This window comes from Pan troglodytes, chromosome 10 (assembly GCF_028858775.2).
Source record: "Pan troglodytes isolate AG18354 chromosome 10, NHGRI_mPanTro3-v2.0_pri, whole genome shotgun sequence".
In the NCBI taxonomy this organism is placed as follows: domain Eukaryota; kingdom Metazoa; phylum Chordata; class Mammalia; order Primates; family Hominidae; genus Pan; species Pan troglodytes.
The window spans coordinates 67,767,972-67,783,121 of record NC_072408.2 but is presented as its reverse complement, the minus strand read 5'-3'; the positions used below and the strand labels follow the sequence as shown (position 1 = coordinate 67,783,121).

At 42.4% G+C, this 15,150-nt stretch overlaps 1 protein-coding gene across 1 annotated transcript; it reads right to left on the bottom strand.

The window, feature by feature from the left end:
* Positions 1–4,577: 4,577 nt before the first annotated feature.
* Positions 4,578–14,569, bottom strand: MANSC4 (MANSC domain containing 4). Its single transcript, XM_003313769.6, has 3 exons — positions 13,966–14,569; positions 9,592–9,726; positions 4,578–6,332 (listed from the first exon to the last, which is right to left on the bottom strand). Exons 1-3 carry the CDS (start codon positions 14,192–14,194, stop codon positions 5,674–5,676), a joined length of 1,023 nt encoding a protein of 340 aa, XP_003313817.1. The 5' UTR covers positions 14,195–14,569; the 3' UTR covers positions 4,578–5,673.
* Positions 14,570–15,150: the final 581 nt, after the last annotated feature.

Sequence of the window (15,150 nt, the reverse complement as noted above, 5' to 3'; positions counted from 1 at the left end):
AGCCGAGATGACTCAGCAGACAATCAGCAATCATACCTACATAGTGGAGTCCAGTAAAATCTTTGGGCCAGGCGCGGTGGCTCACGCCTATAATCCCAGCACTTTGGGAGGCCGAGGCGGGTGGATCACAAGGTCAGGAGATTGAGACCATTCTGGCTAACACAGTGAAACCCCGTCTCTACTAAAAATACAAAAAATTAGCCAGGCGTGGTGGCGGGCGCCTGTAGTCCCAGCTACTTGGAAGGCTGAGGCAGGAGAAAGGCGTGAACCCGGGAGGCAGAGCTTGCAGTGAGCCGAGATCGCGCCACTGCACTCCAGCCTGGGTGACAGAGCGAGACTCCGTTTCAAAAAAAAAAAAAAATCTTTGAACACGGAGGCTTGAGTAAGCTTCTCGGGTTAGCAATACTCCATGCATGTTGTCACACATTGATACTAGGAGAGTAATGTGTCCTGACTCGTAGGGGAGAGCACTAGAAACTAAACATTTGAACGCTTCCTGGGCCTCAACTTACGTATTTCTTCTGTTGGGCCACTTTAATGTATCCTTTCCCTGAAATAAACTGTAATTGTGAGAATAATAGCTTTCATTCAGTTCTGAGTTCTAGTGAATTACTGAGCCTGAGGGTTGTTTAAGGAATCCCCCACAAACTTACAGTTGGTGTCAGAAGTAGGATGGCCTTGTAGAGGACTCTACCCTCTTTTGCAGTTTGGCCAACTCCAAGTAACCTGAAGACTCTTAAACAATTGTTGATGCCTAATGGCAAAATCGTAGAGCTGACGGATTAATACAAAACTGCCTCAAAAACAAAACAGTTGGACCCGATGCAGTGGCTCATGCCTGTAGTCACAGGACTTTGGGAGGCTGTGGTGGGAGGATGGCTTGAGGTCAGAAGTTTGAGACCAGCCTAGGCAACATAGCAAGACCCTGTCTCTACTTTAAAAATGTATATATACATATATATCTGTATGTATATATAAAACAGTTGTTGTTATTGTAATTTTAGCAAAATTAAGCAGCACTATTTGTCATTAATCAGATCCTTGTCCTTTAAAATCTGCTAGTTGACAGAATGTATGCAATTGGAGCATTATATTCATCTTTATAATGAAAATGCTAGGGGATACTTTGCTATATTAATGCAGTCATTTCTGACTTTAAACTTAAATTGTATAGCCCAGAAGTTGCTTAAACACATAGGCAACTAAGATGTAGATCAGATCTCTTTTCTTAATTGTAGGGTGCTTTAATTCTTTTGCATATTTATGCAATATTGGTGTTTCATAATACTAAACAGTTACAGACTTTTTTTTTTTTTTTTTTTTTTTGAGAAGCTGGATGCAGTGGCTCATGCCTGTAATCCCAGCACTTTGGGAGGCCAAGGTGGGAGTATTGCTTGAGGCCAGGATTTGGACACCAGTCTGGGCAACAAAGTGAAACACTGTCTCTACATAAGATAAAAATTACCCAGGCATGGTGGCACACGCCTAGCAACTTGGGAGGCTGAAGTGGGAGAATTGCTTGAGACCAGGAGTTCAAGGCTGCAGTGAACTATGATCACACTACTGCATTCTAGCCTGGGTGACAGAACAAGAACTTGTCTCCAAAAAAGGAAAAGGAAAAAAAGAAAAAGAAACAAACAAACTGGACCCTGGGGTCCAGTCAATAACTAAGGCCAAGGTTGTGACACCCACCTAGGAAGTAACCATGAAATCTTTCCAACGTTGTCCCTTTTTTTTTTTTTTTTTGAGACACGGTCTGCTCTGTTCCAGCCCAGGCTGGAGTCTGGAGTGCAGTGGCACATTCATGGCTCACTGCAACCTCAACCTCACGGTCTCAACCGATCCTCCCACCTCAACCTCCCAAGTAGCTGGGACCTCCAGCTACTCCCAACCTCCCAAGTAGCATGCCACCATACCTGGTTAATTTTTTATTTTTGTAGAGATGGGGTCTTGCTATGTTGCCTGAGTTGGTCTGATTGTTTCTTAATAAAATTTAAAATTTTATTCGGAAGTTCTGTTTCGTCTCTGGCTCCCAGTAAGAAAGCAGTTTCTAGTCTCAGTTGTTCTAGTTCTTAACTGATTCTGGTCTGTTGTCTCTCCAGTCCAAATTTACTCAATTTATCTAATGGTCAGAAGGGCTGAAGAAGAAAAGGAATTTGTTTTCTTAGAAGGTAAATATACTTTTCCCAAATTAAGGTCATTTATATGAAATTATCAGCTTTAAGGAATGAGTAAAATTCTGAGAAGCCCCAAGGGGAAAAAAAGCCTTTTTAATTCTAGCAGCCCTAGTCTATTGGAAAACCTCTAAGCAATTCACATATACTTAAAAGTAATGATTTTCGGCCTGGCGTGGTGGCTCACACCTGTAATCATAGCACTTTGGGAGGCCGAGGCAGCAGATCACCTGAGGTCAGGAGTTCGAGACCAGCCTGGCCAACATGGTGAAACCCCGTCTCTACTAAAAAATGCAAAAATTAGCCAAGCGTGTTGGCAAGAGCCTTAATCCCAGCTACTTGGGAAGCAGAGGCAGGAGAATCGTTTGAACCTAGGAGGCAGAGGTTGCAGTGAGGCAAGATCAAGCCATTGCACTCAAACCTGGGGGACACGAGCGAGACTTCTCTCAAAAAAAAAAAAAAGTAATGATTTTCTAAATGTATGTACAAAAATGTATAAAGACAGCTTACTGAATTATTTCTGTAAATATAATTTTAGGGTAATTTAAATCTTGCTCCCCCCACCCCCTGCTTCAAATAGCATGGGTTTTTTTCCCCCTAATGTATTAGGGAAGAAATTGATAAAATTTATGACACCTAATTTTATGAATTATCACAAGTTAAGGTAAATTGATTTTTTTTTTTTTTTTTTGAGACAGAGTCTTACTCTGTTGCCCAGGCAGGAGTAAAGTGGCATGATCTCGGCTCACTGCAACCTCCGCCTCCTGGGCAGCCTCAACCTTCCAGGCTCAAGCAATCCTCCCAACATAGCCTTCCAAGTAGCTAGGACTACAGGTGTGTGTCACAATGCCTGGCTAGTTTTTTAATTGATTATGTATTTATTTATTTAAGGCAAGGCCTCACTCTGTTGCCCAGGCTGTTGCCCAGGCTGGAGTGAAGTGGCACGTTCATGGCTTGCTGCAGCCTCGACCTCCAGAGCTCAAGTGATCCTCCCACCTCAGCCTCCCAAGTAGCTGGAACTACAGGGACACACCACCACACCCCCCTAATTTTTTTTCTTTTCTTTTTTTTTTTTTGAGATGCAGTCTCACTCTGCCACCTAGGCTGGAGTACAGTGGCTAGATCTCGGCTCACTGCAACCTCCACCTCCCAGGTTCAAGGGATTCTCCTGCCTCAGCCTCCCGAGTAGCTGGGACTACAGGCTCATGCCACCACGCCCGGCTAGTTTTTGTATTTTTTAGTAGAGAGGGGATTTCACTGTGTTAGCCAGGATGGTCTTGATCTCCTGACCTCAGGTGATCCACCCGCCTCAGCCTCCCAAAGTGCTGGGATTACAGGTGTGAGCCACCGCACCTGGCCAATTTTTGTATTTTTTGTAGAGACGGGGTCTTGCCATGTTGCCCAGGCTGGTCTCAAGCTCCTGGGTTCAAATGATCCTCCTGCCTCAGCATCCCATAGTGCTTGGATTACAGGTATGAACCACCATGCCTGGCCTTTTGATTAAATTTTAAAATCAGACTTTTAGCTGTGGTTAGTATTCAACTGCAAGAGATTTTATATTTTTCTTTTGTATTAAAAGAAATAGTCATTCTCTTTTTCCACCCGTATTAATACCAGGGAAAGAAAAGGAAATATAAGCCACTGGACTTAGAAAATTTGGGTTTTCTTTTTCTTTCGAAATTAAATGTTTTATTTTTATGGATTTAGGGGTACAAGTGCAGTTGTGTTACATGGATATATTGCATAGTGGTGAAATCTGGACATTTAGTGTACCCATGGACAGTTCGTTTTAACATATGAGGAAACAGTACTATATTATAAGTATTATAAATAGGATTTCCCCTTATTTATTTTATTTTATTTTTTTTGACAGAGTCTCGATGTTGCCCAGGCTAGAGTGCAGTGGTGCAATCTCAGCTCATTGCAACCTCTACCTCCCAGGTTCAAGTGATTCTCCTACCTCACCCTCCTGAGTAGCTGGGATTACAGGCATGTGCCAGCATGCCCTGCTAATTTTTGTATTGTTAGTAGACACAGGGTTTTGCCATGTTGGCCAGGCTGGTCTCGAACTCCTGACCTCAGGTGATCCTCCCGCCTCAGCCTCCCAAAGTGCTGGGATTACGGGCGTGAGCCACTGTGCCCAGCCCCTTATTTATTCTTTATGCTTATTATCTGTCTTTTAATATCTGTTCTCACATTAAAAACAGGTTTCAGGAATGAGAATAGGGGCCTAAAAAGCTTAAGTTTATTAGAGACTTGAACTACAGTATTCCACACTTAACAGTCTTCTAAGATTTAGGGGGTAAATCTGGTGTAAGATTTGGACAGAACTGAAACACCTAGAGCTAATCTTTACACCTGGGAAAACAGAATGTATACAAGTGAGGGATGTAACTAAAACTAAAACTCCCAAGCTTTATTCAACAGAAATCAACACAAGAAGCTCAAAGAGCTCCGTAGCACAATTATTGAAAGGAAGATGAAGACGGGTTGGGATTGAGAAGGATTAATCAATTGAAAGTAGAAAGCTAGATTAAGATCAGGAAGCATTTGCTTATGGGTTAGTAACTGTTAGTAACTGTTCTTTTGCTCACATTACTACATGATTGCATTACTATATGTGACAATAATTTGACCTTGACTGGGAGGCCAATATGATGAGATTGTGGTGTTTTCTTCCTGGTATTGTTTTTTCATGCTTTTTGGGAAAACATAGGCTCTGAGTCTAACAGTGATTTTGAGCAGGGACTTGAACGAGACTGTCTGTGTTTAATTAAGTCCTGACTTCACTACTTAATACTTGTGTGTTTTTAGGGAAGATGTTTAACCTCTCTTCACCTCAGTTGCCTCGTCTGTAAAATGTGATAATAATAGTATCATGGTTAATAGCAGTACACCCACCTCTCAGGGTTGGAAGGATTCAGTGAGTTCATGCCTCTAAAGCACTCGAACAGTGTCTCTCAGTAACAACTATAAGGATCAGAATTTTGCAACTCTGGCAGAGGGAACACTACTCAAAAAATAGAAATAACAACAAAGAAAGCAGTTATGTTTATCAAGCATTAGCCTTTTTTTTTTTTTTCACAGATTGGTAGGAGTGAGCATCCTGTGTTTTCTTTTGAGACAGGGTCTGGCTCTGTTGCCCAGGCTGGAGTGCAGTGGTGCAATCACAGCTCACTGCAGCTTTGACCTCCTGGGCTCAAGCAGTCCTCCCACCTCAGCCTCCTAAGTAGCTGGGACCACAGGTGCATCATATCGCCCCATGTGCTTTTTTAAAATTATTTTTCATTTTATAGAGACAGAGTCTCACTATGTTGCCCAGGCTGGTCTCGAACTCCTGGGCTCAAGCAATTCTTCTGCCTTGGCCTCCCAAAGTTTTGGGATTACAGGCATGAACCACCACGCCCAGCCTATTTTTTCTTTCTTAACCAAACTGCCTTTTCTTACACAAAACTAAAAATGATATCCTTGAAAGCATATAATCTTGCTACAGTTTTTACTATGAAGAGTTCTCCTTCATATGGTTACGGTTTTTAATTTGCAAGGATCCTGATTTTCTCTGTCCTGGTTTATACTGGCCCTGCTGCTTTCCACAGCATCCAGATGCCAGGATGACTATACAACAGCCGAGAAAGATGACAGAGGTGCAAAGGGCCACAGAAACCAGCCAAGTCTTTGAAGTCACAGATACCTCATCTTCATTTGCAGATGTGTGGTTTCTGCTATTGTATCCTTTGGTTTTGTTTAGTAATTGTTTGCTACTGTTGAGTCGGGGTGGAACAGGCATATGAGAAAGTTTTGTGTCTATGGGTTCAAAGAAAGGAGAAATAGTCTTATTATCTGGATTGCTGATGAAATCAGTACTTGGTGACACCTTATTTATCTTTGTGGTAATGGACTCATTCAGGGAAGTAAATCTTGCCCAAAAATCTGTGGTTAATTCCTTAGAATAACTGGTACTGTTTGTGTTTACAACCAAATCTTGATGCGTGGTTGAGGATGGAGCCTCTGTGGATGGCAGCATACCATTTATCATGGTGGTTTGTTTATCTAAATTCATAGCTTTTAGAATCCTTAGTCTGTCCCATCTATTGGATGAAGAACGAGTATTTAGATATGTGGGAGATTGTTCAAAAACCAGCAAATCCGGATCTATACCTGAAAAATAAATAAGGCATCATTCATTTTATTTTTACTTTCAAAGCAAAAACCTTAAAGCACAGTTTGGAGAAGGGGTTGGCTTTTGCCGCTATGAGTTATCGAGCGAAGCTAAATTCACGTTCTACTACCACATACTTCTCAAAGGCTTCCAAGCATACTGGCTACATTTGAATTTATCTTAACTTTCTAAAACATTTTTTTTTTTAATGAACAAATTTGACTACACCCAAGGAGAAGGCTTTGTGTCTGTCAGGGTTTCTGTACAATAGTGAGTGTTACTTTGAGAACTGTAGAAACAGTAACGATTTGAGACACAATATAGCGTTTATTATTTATTTATTTATTTTTTGAGACAGGGTCTTGCCCTATCACCCAGGCTGGGGTGCAGTGGTATGGTCTCGGCTCACTGCAACCTCTGCCTCCCAGGTTCAAGCAATCCTCTCACCTCAGTCTCCTGAGTAGCTGGGATTACAGGCGTGCGCCACCACGCCCAGCTAATTTTTGTATTCTTTTGTAGAGATGGAGTTTTGTCATGTTGCCCAGGCTGGTCCCAAACTTGTGAGCTCAAGCGATCTGCCCGCCTCGGCCTACCAAAGTACTGGGGTTATAGGCAGGAGCCACTGCACCCAGTAATATAGCATCTTTAAATCAAGTTAAGCAAAATAGGGCCTGAGAAGGGTGACTATAAGCGAAATCATGAGCAAAGCCTTAAGTCTCATCCCTTTTCGACCTCTGAAGGTCTTGCTTTGTCTTTAGTATTTTCTCCCTTGTATACTAACTCCTTTCCCTCTAACTTCAGACATGAACAAATACTGCTTTGTCTTTGTAGGAGAAGAGAAAAAAACTCTCAACAGCTTTCCAATGGTCCCTGCTGGTGATCTCTCTCTCTCTCTTTCTCTCTGCGCAAACATGCCAGCATCCGTTGCTTCTGAGGTAGTCAATTGTTTCCTTACTTCCTGATCACACCCGTCACCTTGCTTTGGCTTCTCTCTTGTCCTTGATACTGCCGGCCACCTTCTTGAATTCTTCTTCCATGACTCCCCGGACCCCGGACCCCCTTGGCATTTTCTCCCAGACTGCCTGCCTCTCATTTTTACTTTCTTTTGCTGGTTCTCTTGTACAAGTTCACTGGTTGTGTGGTTTCCATAATCTTCAGTCCTTGGTTTTCAGCTGTATTTTCTCTTCACTGCCCTCTCCCCTCCAACACATACAAAGAGATTGTGCTCAATTGGCACCACTACATCAATGGTATTGAAACCCATATCAGTATGTTTTCCCCTCTTTCTTGAGCTCTGATCTCATTTATCCAGTCTTCTATTGGAGGTTTCCATCTGGACCTCTTACATCATCTCTTAATATGCCCAAAGCCAAAATCATTACCTCTGCCTCCTTGTCTCCTTCATTGGCATCATCATTCTTCCATCACCCACACTGAAATCTACACTGTAAGGTGATTTTTTTTTTAAGAGACAGCTGTTACTCAGGCTGGTGTGTGATAGTGCAATCATAACTAACTGTAACCTTGAACTCCTGGGCTCAAGTGATCCTCCCACCTCAGCCTCATGAGTACCTGGGACCAACCACAGGCACACACCACCTTGCCTGGCTAATTTTTTTTGTAGAGATGGGGGTCTCTCTGTGTTGTTCAGGTTGGTCTTGAACTCCTGGGCTCAAGTGATCCTCCTGCCTCAGCCTCTCAAAGTGCTGGAATTACAGGTGTGAGCCACTGCACTCAGGCTTGCAAAGTGATTTTTGACTCCACTCCATTTCCTTTTATTAAAAAGGTGATTAAGTCCTTATTCAATCTTCCCAATGCTCTGGTAATTATCCCTTCTCTTCATTTCAACTACGGTCACTTTGTGCAGACTTTAATGCTTCCCTGACTAGATTTTCTAATCTGTACCTGCATATAATTTTCCTGGACTAGGACAAATAGATATCACTTCACATGTTTTTTCATTAAATGCCCTTGTTCTCTGACAAAGTCAAATCAAAACTCTACTCTGTCCATGGCCCTTACGATACCTGTCCCTACCTTATGTTAGCCATATTTTCATTGCAACTACATGTCTCCTTATTGTGGCCAGATCTGTTTGCTTACTCTCCTGTGGCATAATATAGAACTCATTATCTTCTTCTGCCTGCCTTCTTCCATGAACCTCCTCTGAATACGCTGACTTTCACTAGCCTCCCCTTTGAAACTTTGCACTGAGGCAGCTTCACATATTTTTGTATTTAGTTGTGTCTTAACAATAATTGTAAGATTTGTCACATCATCTAGATTATAAAGGAAATTGAGAGCAGAGATATGGCTGCAATCTTCCACAGTGTTGATTCTAGCCTGGAGCATGAGGTGTTCAATACATACAAACTGATAAAGAAATTTATCTCCTTCGCATTTTGATGGCAAAAATCTGTTCTTTTATGGTCACTAATTTACACCCTGAGATTACATAAATGAGCACGAAACACTTATATTTCTAAAATAAAATACACTGGTTATCTTGGGACCAATGATATGCTAATGTATGTCAGCACATGGTGGTAAGTTTCCCTGAACCTGACATCCCTCTTTTCCAAATCCTGTGTGCAGTCTCCATGGCCCTCAAAACTTCCATTTAGCATTTTCTTTATCTCCTAGTGGCCCCTCAGCCACCACAGGACCTTTTTTTTTTTTTGAGGCAAATTCTTGCTCTGTCACCATGCTGGAGTGCAGTGGCATGATCTCGGCTCACTGCAATTTCCGCCTCCCAGGTTCAAGCAATTCTCCTGCCTCAGCCTCCTGAGTAGCTGGGACTACAGGCGTGCGCCACCACGCACAGCTAATTTTTGTATTTTTGGTAGAGACAGGGTTTCACCATGTTGGCCAGGATGGTCTTGATCTCTTGACCTCGTGATCTGCCCACCTTGGCCTCCCAAAGTGCTGGGATTACAGGCATGAGCCACCGCGCCTGGCCGAGAAACGCTTCCTTTGGCTTTGCTAAGAGTTCTTGAGATTCATGAAATACAGTGGGTAAGCTCTTGTTCAATCATGTATGATTTATAATCTGGAGTGAACTCTTTGCTGAACACATCAAACTAAAGAGAATTTTCTTTCAGTTTTCTGTCCTAGATATCCAAAATTTTTCCCAAGTTCACTGGAAAATAATGATTTTAGGGACTCACATATGGCTATTGCCAGCCAGTTTCTCAGCTATATGCCTCTACTAGAATATCGCCAGCATTCTTTTAAAGTCTTGAAATATGTAATCATTACCGTCTGTTATGTTGTACAAAATGGCACTGGTTCCAGGCTCTAATATGCAGCTCTCCAGTGTTGGGCAGTGAACATGGAGGCAGTTGATATTGTCATGAATAGGACTGTGGTAGAAGACAGCCAGGTTACAGGAAACTGAAAGGGAAACAAGCGAAGTACATCTGCAGATGGTCTCAATTTCCACCAATTTCATAAACTCTGAGTAACTTATATTTGTTTCAGGAATACTGGATTAACAGTATTTTTCAGGGCAATATGCAGACATTTTGCAGAACGTTTATATACTATTGTAACTGCTTCTGTGAATATGGAAAATACTTTTTTTTATTTTTTGAGACAGGATCTCGCTCTGTCACTCAGGCTGGAGTGCAGTGGTGCGATTACAGCTCACTGCAGCCTAGACCTCCCGGTTCCAAGCAATCCTTCCACCTCAGTCTCCCAAATAGCTGGGACTAGAGGCACGCATCACCATGCTGGGCTAATTTTTGTATTTTTTTGTAGAGGCAGGGTTTCACCATGTTGCCCAGGCTGGTCTCAAACTCCAGAGCTCAAGCAATCTGCCTCCCCCAAAGCTGGAATTACGGGGAGGAGCCACCACACCCAGCCAGAAAATGCCTTTTTAAAATAAAATACTGATTTTCTCAAAGTAATCTTTCATACTTTCCATCCCACACAGGATATTTGGAATCATTCATTATTTCCTGGTCCCAGAATTTTGTGTTCATGAAAAGTTAGATTAGCTACAAAAAAACCTCTGGCGGCCCGGAGTGGTGGCTCATTCCTGTAACCCCACCGCTTTGGGAGGCCGAGGGGGGCAGATCACCTGAGGTCGGGAGTTCGAGACCAGCCTGACCAACATGGAGAAACCCCGTGTCTACTAAAAATACAAAATTAGCCAGGCGTGGTGGCGCATTCCTGTAATCCCAGCTACTCAAGAGGCTGAGGCAGGAGAATTGCTTGAACCCAGGAGGTTGCAGTGAGCCGAGATCACGCCATTGCACTCCAGACTGGGCAACAAGAGCAAAACTCCGTCTCAAACAACAACAACAACAACAACAACAACAAAACCCTGGGGATTTATATATCAGGTTTCTAGGCACAGTGTCCTCTCAGAATACTAAGGGGCTGGGGGTCACCAGAGAAAGAAATAGGAAAATACATGGACAAATGCTGTAAAGAAGAAGAGGGAGTAGTGGGAAGGGCAAAAGAGTAATAACTGAGCGGCCCAGATGGTGGAAAGGCCACAGGCTGTGTGAGCATCACCTTGCCCTGACTGCAGGTGTGCACTCTCCCCACATGCAAAACCACATCCAAGGGAAAGCCTAATCAGTGTCATTTAAAGAGGCAGGGACTGGACAGGCAGGGATGCTAGCAGGTAGAATTCTAGCAGGTGGGGACACACTACTGGCTCATGCTGTCTTTCCTTTTCTAAGCAAATTTGCTTTTTAAAACATGTTCTCTGGCCAGGTGCAGTGGCTCACACCTGTAATCACAGTACTTTGGGAGGCCAAGGTGGCGGATCACTTGAGGTCAGGAGTTCAAGACCAGCCTGGCCAACATGGCGAAATGTCGTCTCTACTAAAAAAAAAATACAAAAATTGGCTGGGCATGGTGGCACGCATCTATAATCCCAGCCACTCAGGAGGCTGAGGCACGAGAATCACTTGAACGCAGGAGGCAGAGGTTGCAGTGAGCTGAGATCACGCCACTGCACTCCAGCCTGGGCAACAGGATAAGACTCTGTCTCAAAAAAAAAAAAGAAAAAAAGAAAAAAGAAAAAGAAAATAGTTCTCTGACAGAGGAAGAGAAGACTTAAAAAGAAAAAAGTTTCCTTAGTTCTGGAAAACCTGAAGCAGATTTGTGTAATGCAAATCTTCAGTCTACCCTCACAAAAGTGCAACATAGATTCTACTTCTGCTGCAGTGCAGTAGAGACTATGTGATATGAAATATCCATTGGCCAAAAGGTATCGACTTTTTTTTTTTTTCAGTCACCCAGACTGGAGTGAAGTGGCGCAATCTTGGCTCAATGCAACTTCCGCCTCCTGGGTTCAAGCGATTCTCCTGCCTTACTTAGCCTCCCGAGTAGCTGGGATTACAGGTGTGCACTACCATGCCTGGTTAATTTTTGTATTTTTAGTGGAGATGGATTTCACCATGTTGTCCAGGCTGGTCTCCAACTCCTAACCTCAAGTGATCTGCCTGCCTTGGCCTCCCAAAGTGATGGGATTACAGGCATGAGCTACCCTCCAAGGTATCAACTTCTTTAATAAAATAAGATTACAGAGGGCCAGCATCTGGTTACCAGACCTCAAAGCATGCCTAAAGCTGTGGATCTGCTGCTAGCAGAACCTGTACTGCTTCTGTGTAAGGTGAACTGTGAGGAGTTAATCTCCATCATTACTTCTAGGACATCCTCATGTTGCTGCACTCTATTTTTCCAGGAGAAAGAATAAGACAAAAATTAGTTAATAATACATTGCTAATACATTACACATTACAAACACATTCCCTGAGAACTGTGCTGTAAAGTTTAAGGGAAAGAAAAACTATTCAAACTTAAGACTTTTAAATTTCTGATGAGAAAGTAGTTGATTCTGCAGAGGACAATTTTGAAACATGTTTTACATTCCTTGTATACGTTTTGGCATCCCAGCTCTGAGCAGGATTGTGGCATTTTAAAGTTATGGCTTCCGGCTAATAACTGGAATGTGCCTTCCTGTTCTTTCTTGTTCTGAAGGAAGAAAGCCACAACTGGGAAGTTACACGGGCTTTAAAATCATGGGATTGCCCTATATGCTTACAGTATCCCCGACAGTCCAAAGGCCAGAGCTTCTCTGCTGTGGAGTCAGGTAAATTCATGCTACGGGAAAATTCAAGAAAGCGTCCTGCCCCTCCGCTATCTCCCCTCAGTGAGGCCTTAAGGGAGTTAAAAGCATCTGGAAGGTGGAAATCTGGATTGGCTATCTTTTCAAAAAGATTTCCTCTTATTAAATTAATTATTGTAGCTCCAATTTTCATCTCAAAAATCTTACATACATAATCTTACATACACAAAAATCTTACATAGGTAATTGGGCAAGAGGCATTGGAAATTAACAAGTTGATATGAAACCATGGAAAGAAAGTGTGGAACAACCAAGGGAATTGTTTTTAAGTGCTGTATTGCTTTTGCTGTTTATTTTCAAGTAGCATTAAAATCTTGGAAAAATGAAAAAGAAATGAAAGTCTTTAGGCAATTATAACTTGAAATCCTGCAATAATAAAATAAACATTCCTAATTGCAGGTCTTGATCATATTATATGGATGAAGTCTACATGCAGATTCCATATGACAGACAAAACATCTATGAGGAATATTTGGAAATATGATTTTGGGGCGGGTATTTGACATATATATCTCCCTGTTTCTTTCAAAACATGAATCGCACTCTAAGTTGTTTTTTAATACATTCCACATTTGGTAAACCCAAATCAGCACATTTTAGTTTAGTTGTGTGTGTGTGTGTGTGTGAGAGAGAGAGAGAGAGAGACAGTCTCGCCCTGTTGCCCAGGCTGGAGTGCACTGATGCGATCTCGGCTCACTGCAACCTCTGCCTCCCGGGTTCAAGCGATTCTCCAAACTCAGCCCCCCGAGTAGCTGGGATTACAGGCACCTGCCACCACCCCTGGCTAATTTTTATATTTTTAGTAGAGAGGGGGTTTCACCATGTTGGCCAGGTTGGTCTCCAACTCCTGACCTCGGGTGATCCACCCATCTCGGCCTCCCAAAATTCTGAGATTACCGGCATGAGCCACTGCACCTGGCCCAGCACATTAAAAAAAATTTGATAAGATACTAATATCACCAAAATGTACTTTGAAAGGGAAATTATAATAAATATTTGACTGGGTGCAGTGGTTCACATCTGTAATCCCAGCACTTTGGGAGACTGAGGCAGGAGGATCACTTGAGTCCCGGAGTTCAAGACCAGCCCAGGCAATATAGTGAGACTCTCTCTAAACATTTAAAATAAAATGAGAAATAAATAAATATTTTTAAAATCGTATATATTTTGAGCTGTAAAAATATTGTAAATTAACCTTGGGGGATATATTTTCATTTAGCATTTTGGTGAAGACAAGAAGATTCTGTTTCCTGTAGGTGCTATCAAATTCTGGGTCATTATTAGATCTGTAAATAGAGCCTTCTGTGGCCCAGACTGTGAAATCAGTTTCACTGGCTCTCTTACCTCTCCCTCTCTCTCCCATACCCTAGGGCATCTTCTCTAGTTCTTTACAACTGTTTACTGGCCTCTGCCTAGGGCTCCTCACTTAGGGCTTCATCCTTGGAAGTTTCTTCTTATTTTTGCCCAAGCATATCATGAATACTTACCATCCTTCCGAAGACAGCAGCTCCTACTACACTTCTGGCCAGTGCTTTCAGAATAATACTTCAAGAACTGGGCTCCCAGCTTCTGAGACTCCTCCAGATTGATTAGAAGACCTGGGAAGCGACGGATCCAGCAGTCTCTGTAAAAAATTGTGGGTGAGCAGAGAGAGTCTGATGTCCACCCCATGCTTAGGAGCAATATCACATTCACTGCTACCACTGCCACATGCATTTTTCCTGTATGAAGGAAGACTCGAAGATAAGTCTGATTTCCAGACAGAAGCTGAACACTGGAGTTTAGGACAGTCTCTGGAATGTCAGAGGTGTTGTTAAGAGAGAGCTTCCTTGCAGCTTTTCTGGAGAGTCACTTTCTAGCAAAATAAGACCACTCTTTGACTGCACATTGATTTTTCTTTTCTTCCCGAGCTCCAGGTGAACATTTGATTTGCTGGCATTCTTTCTGAACACTTTCCAGGCTATTTCAATACCCTGTCCCTTAGCATCTTAAGACATGCATTCTCTTTTCTGCTTTTCTTCTTTCTCTGAAAGTGAATAGTCACAGACACCTTTTGCTAAGTAAATATAAAGGCAAGTGGAAACCTTAGTCAAGAGGCTTTCTGAGGGAAACAACAAGTTAGTCACTTGACATCAGATAAAGGAAGTATCCATTTCATCATAAACAAGACATGATTTTGTGAGGGCACTCCTGTTTGATTTTTAAAGAACTTGTGATTGCAGATTGTTTTTTAAAAAATCATCTCGATTTCTTTGAACTTAAGTTCTGGCATTCAGGTTCACCAAAAATAATTTTTTTGCACTGGTTTGGGTTTTCATTCTTACTTAAAAAAAAACCTTGGCCAGGCACAGTGGCTCACACCTGTAATCTCAACACTTTGGGAGGCTGAGGTGGGAGACTGCTTGAGCCTGGGAGGTAGAGGTTGCAGTCAGCCGAGATGACACTACTGCACTCCAGCCTGGGTAACAGAGCGAGACCCTGTCCCAGAAAAACCAAACCAAACAAACAAACAAACAAACAAAAAACACTAGGAAAATGGTGAAATCTTTTTAAATTTCTAAATAGTAATAAAATCATTTCAATTGCAATGCCCAAACATTTGAAAAGGCAGTGAAAATGGACTGTTGTTTTTGTGAAAGTTGTGGGTTTCATATCCTGTGACATCCAAGGTG

Bases quoted from the DNA above. Each gene is read 5' to 3' on its own strand.
- MANSC4 (XM_003313769.6), bottom strand. From the start codon at position 14,194: ATGCATGTGGCAGTGGTAGCAGTGAATGTGATATTGCTCCTAAGCATG. The intron at 9,727-13,965 runs GTAAGTATTCAT...TTTCCCTTTCAG, and splicing joins CTGCTGTCTTCGGAAGGATG to TTTCCTGTAACCTGGCTGTC. The intron at 6,333-9,591 runs GTAATGATTACA...TTTATTTTTCAG, and splicing joins TTTGTACAACATAACAGACG to GTATAGATCCGGATTTGCTG.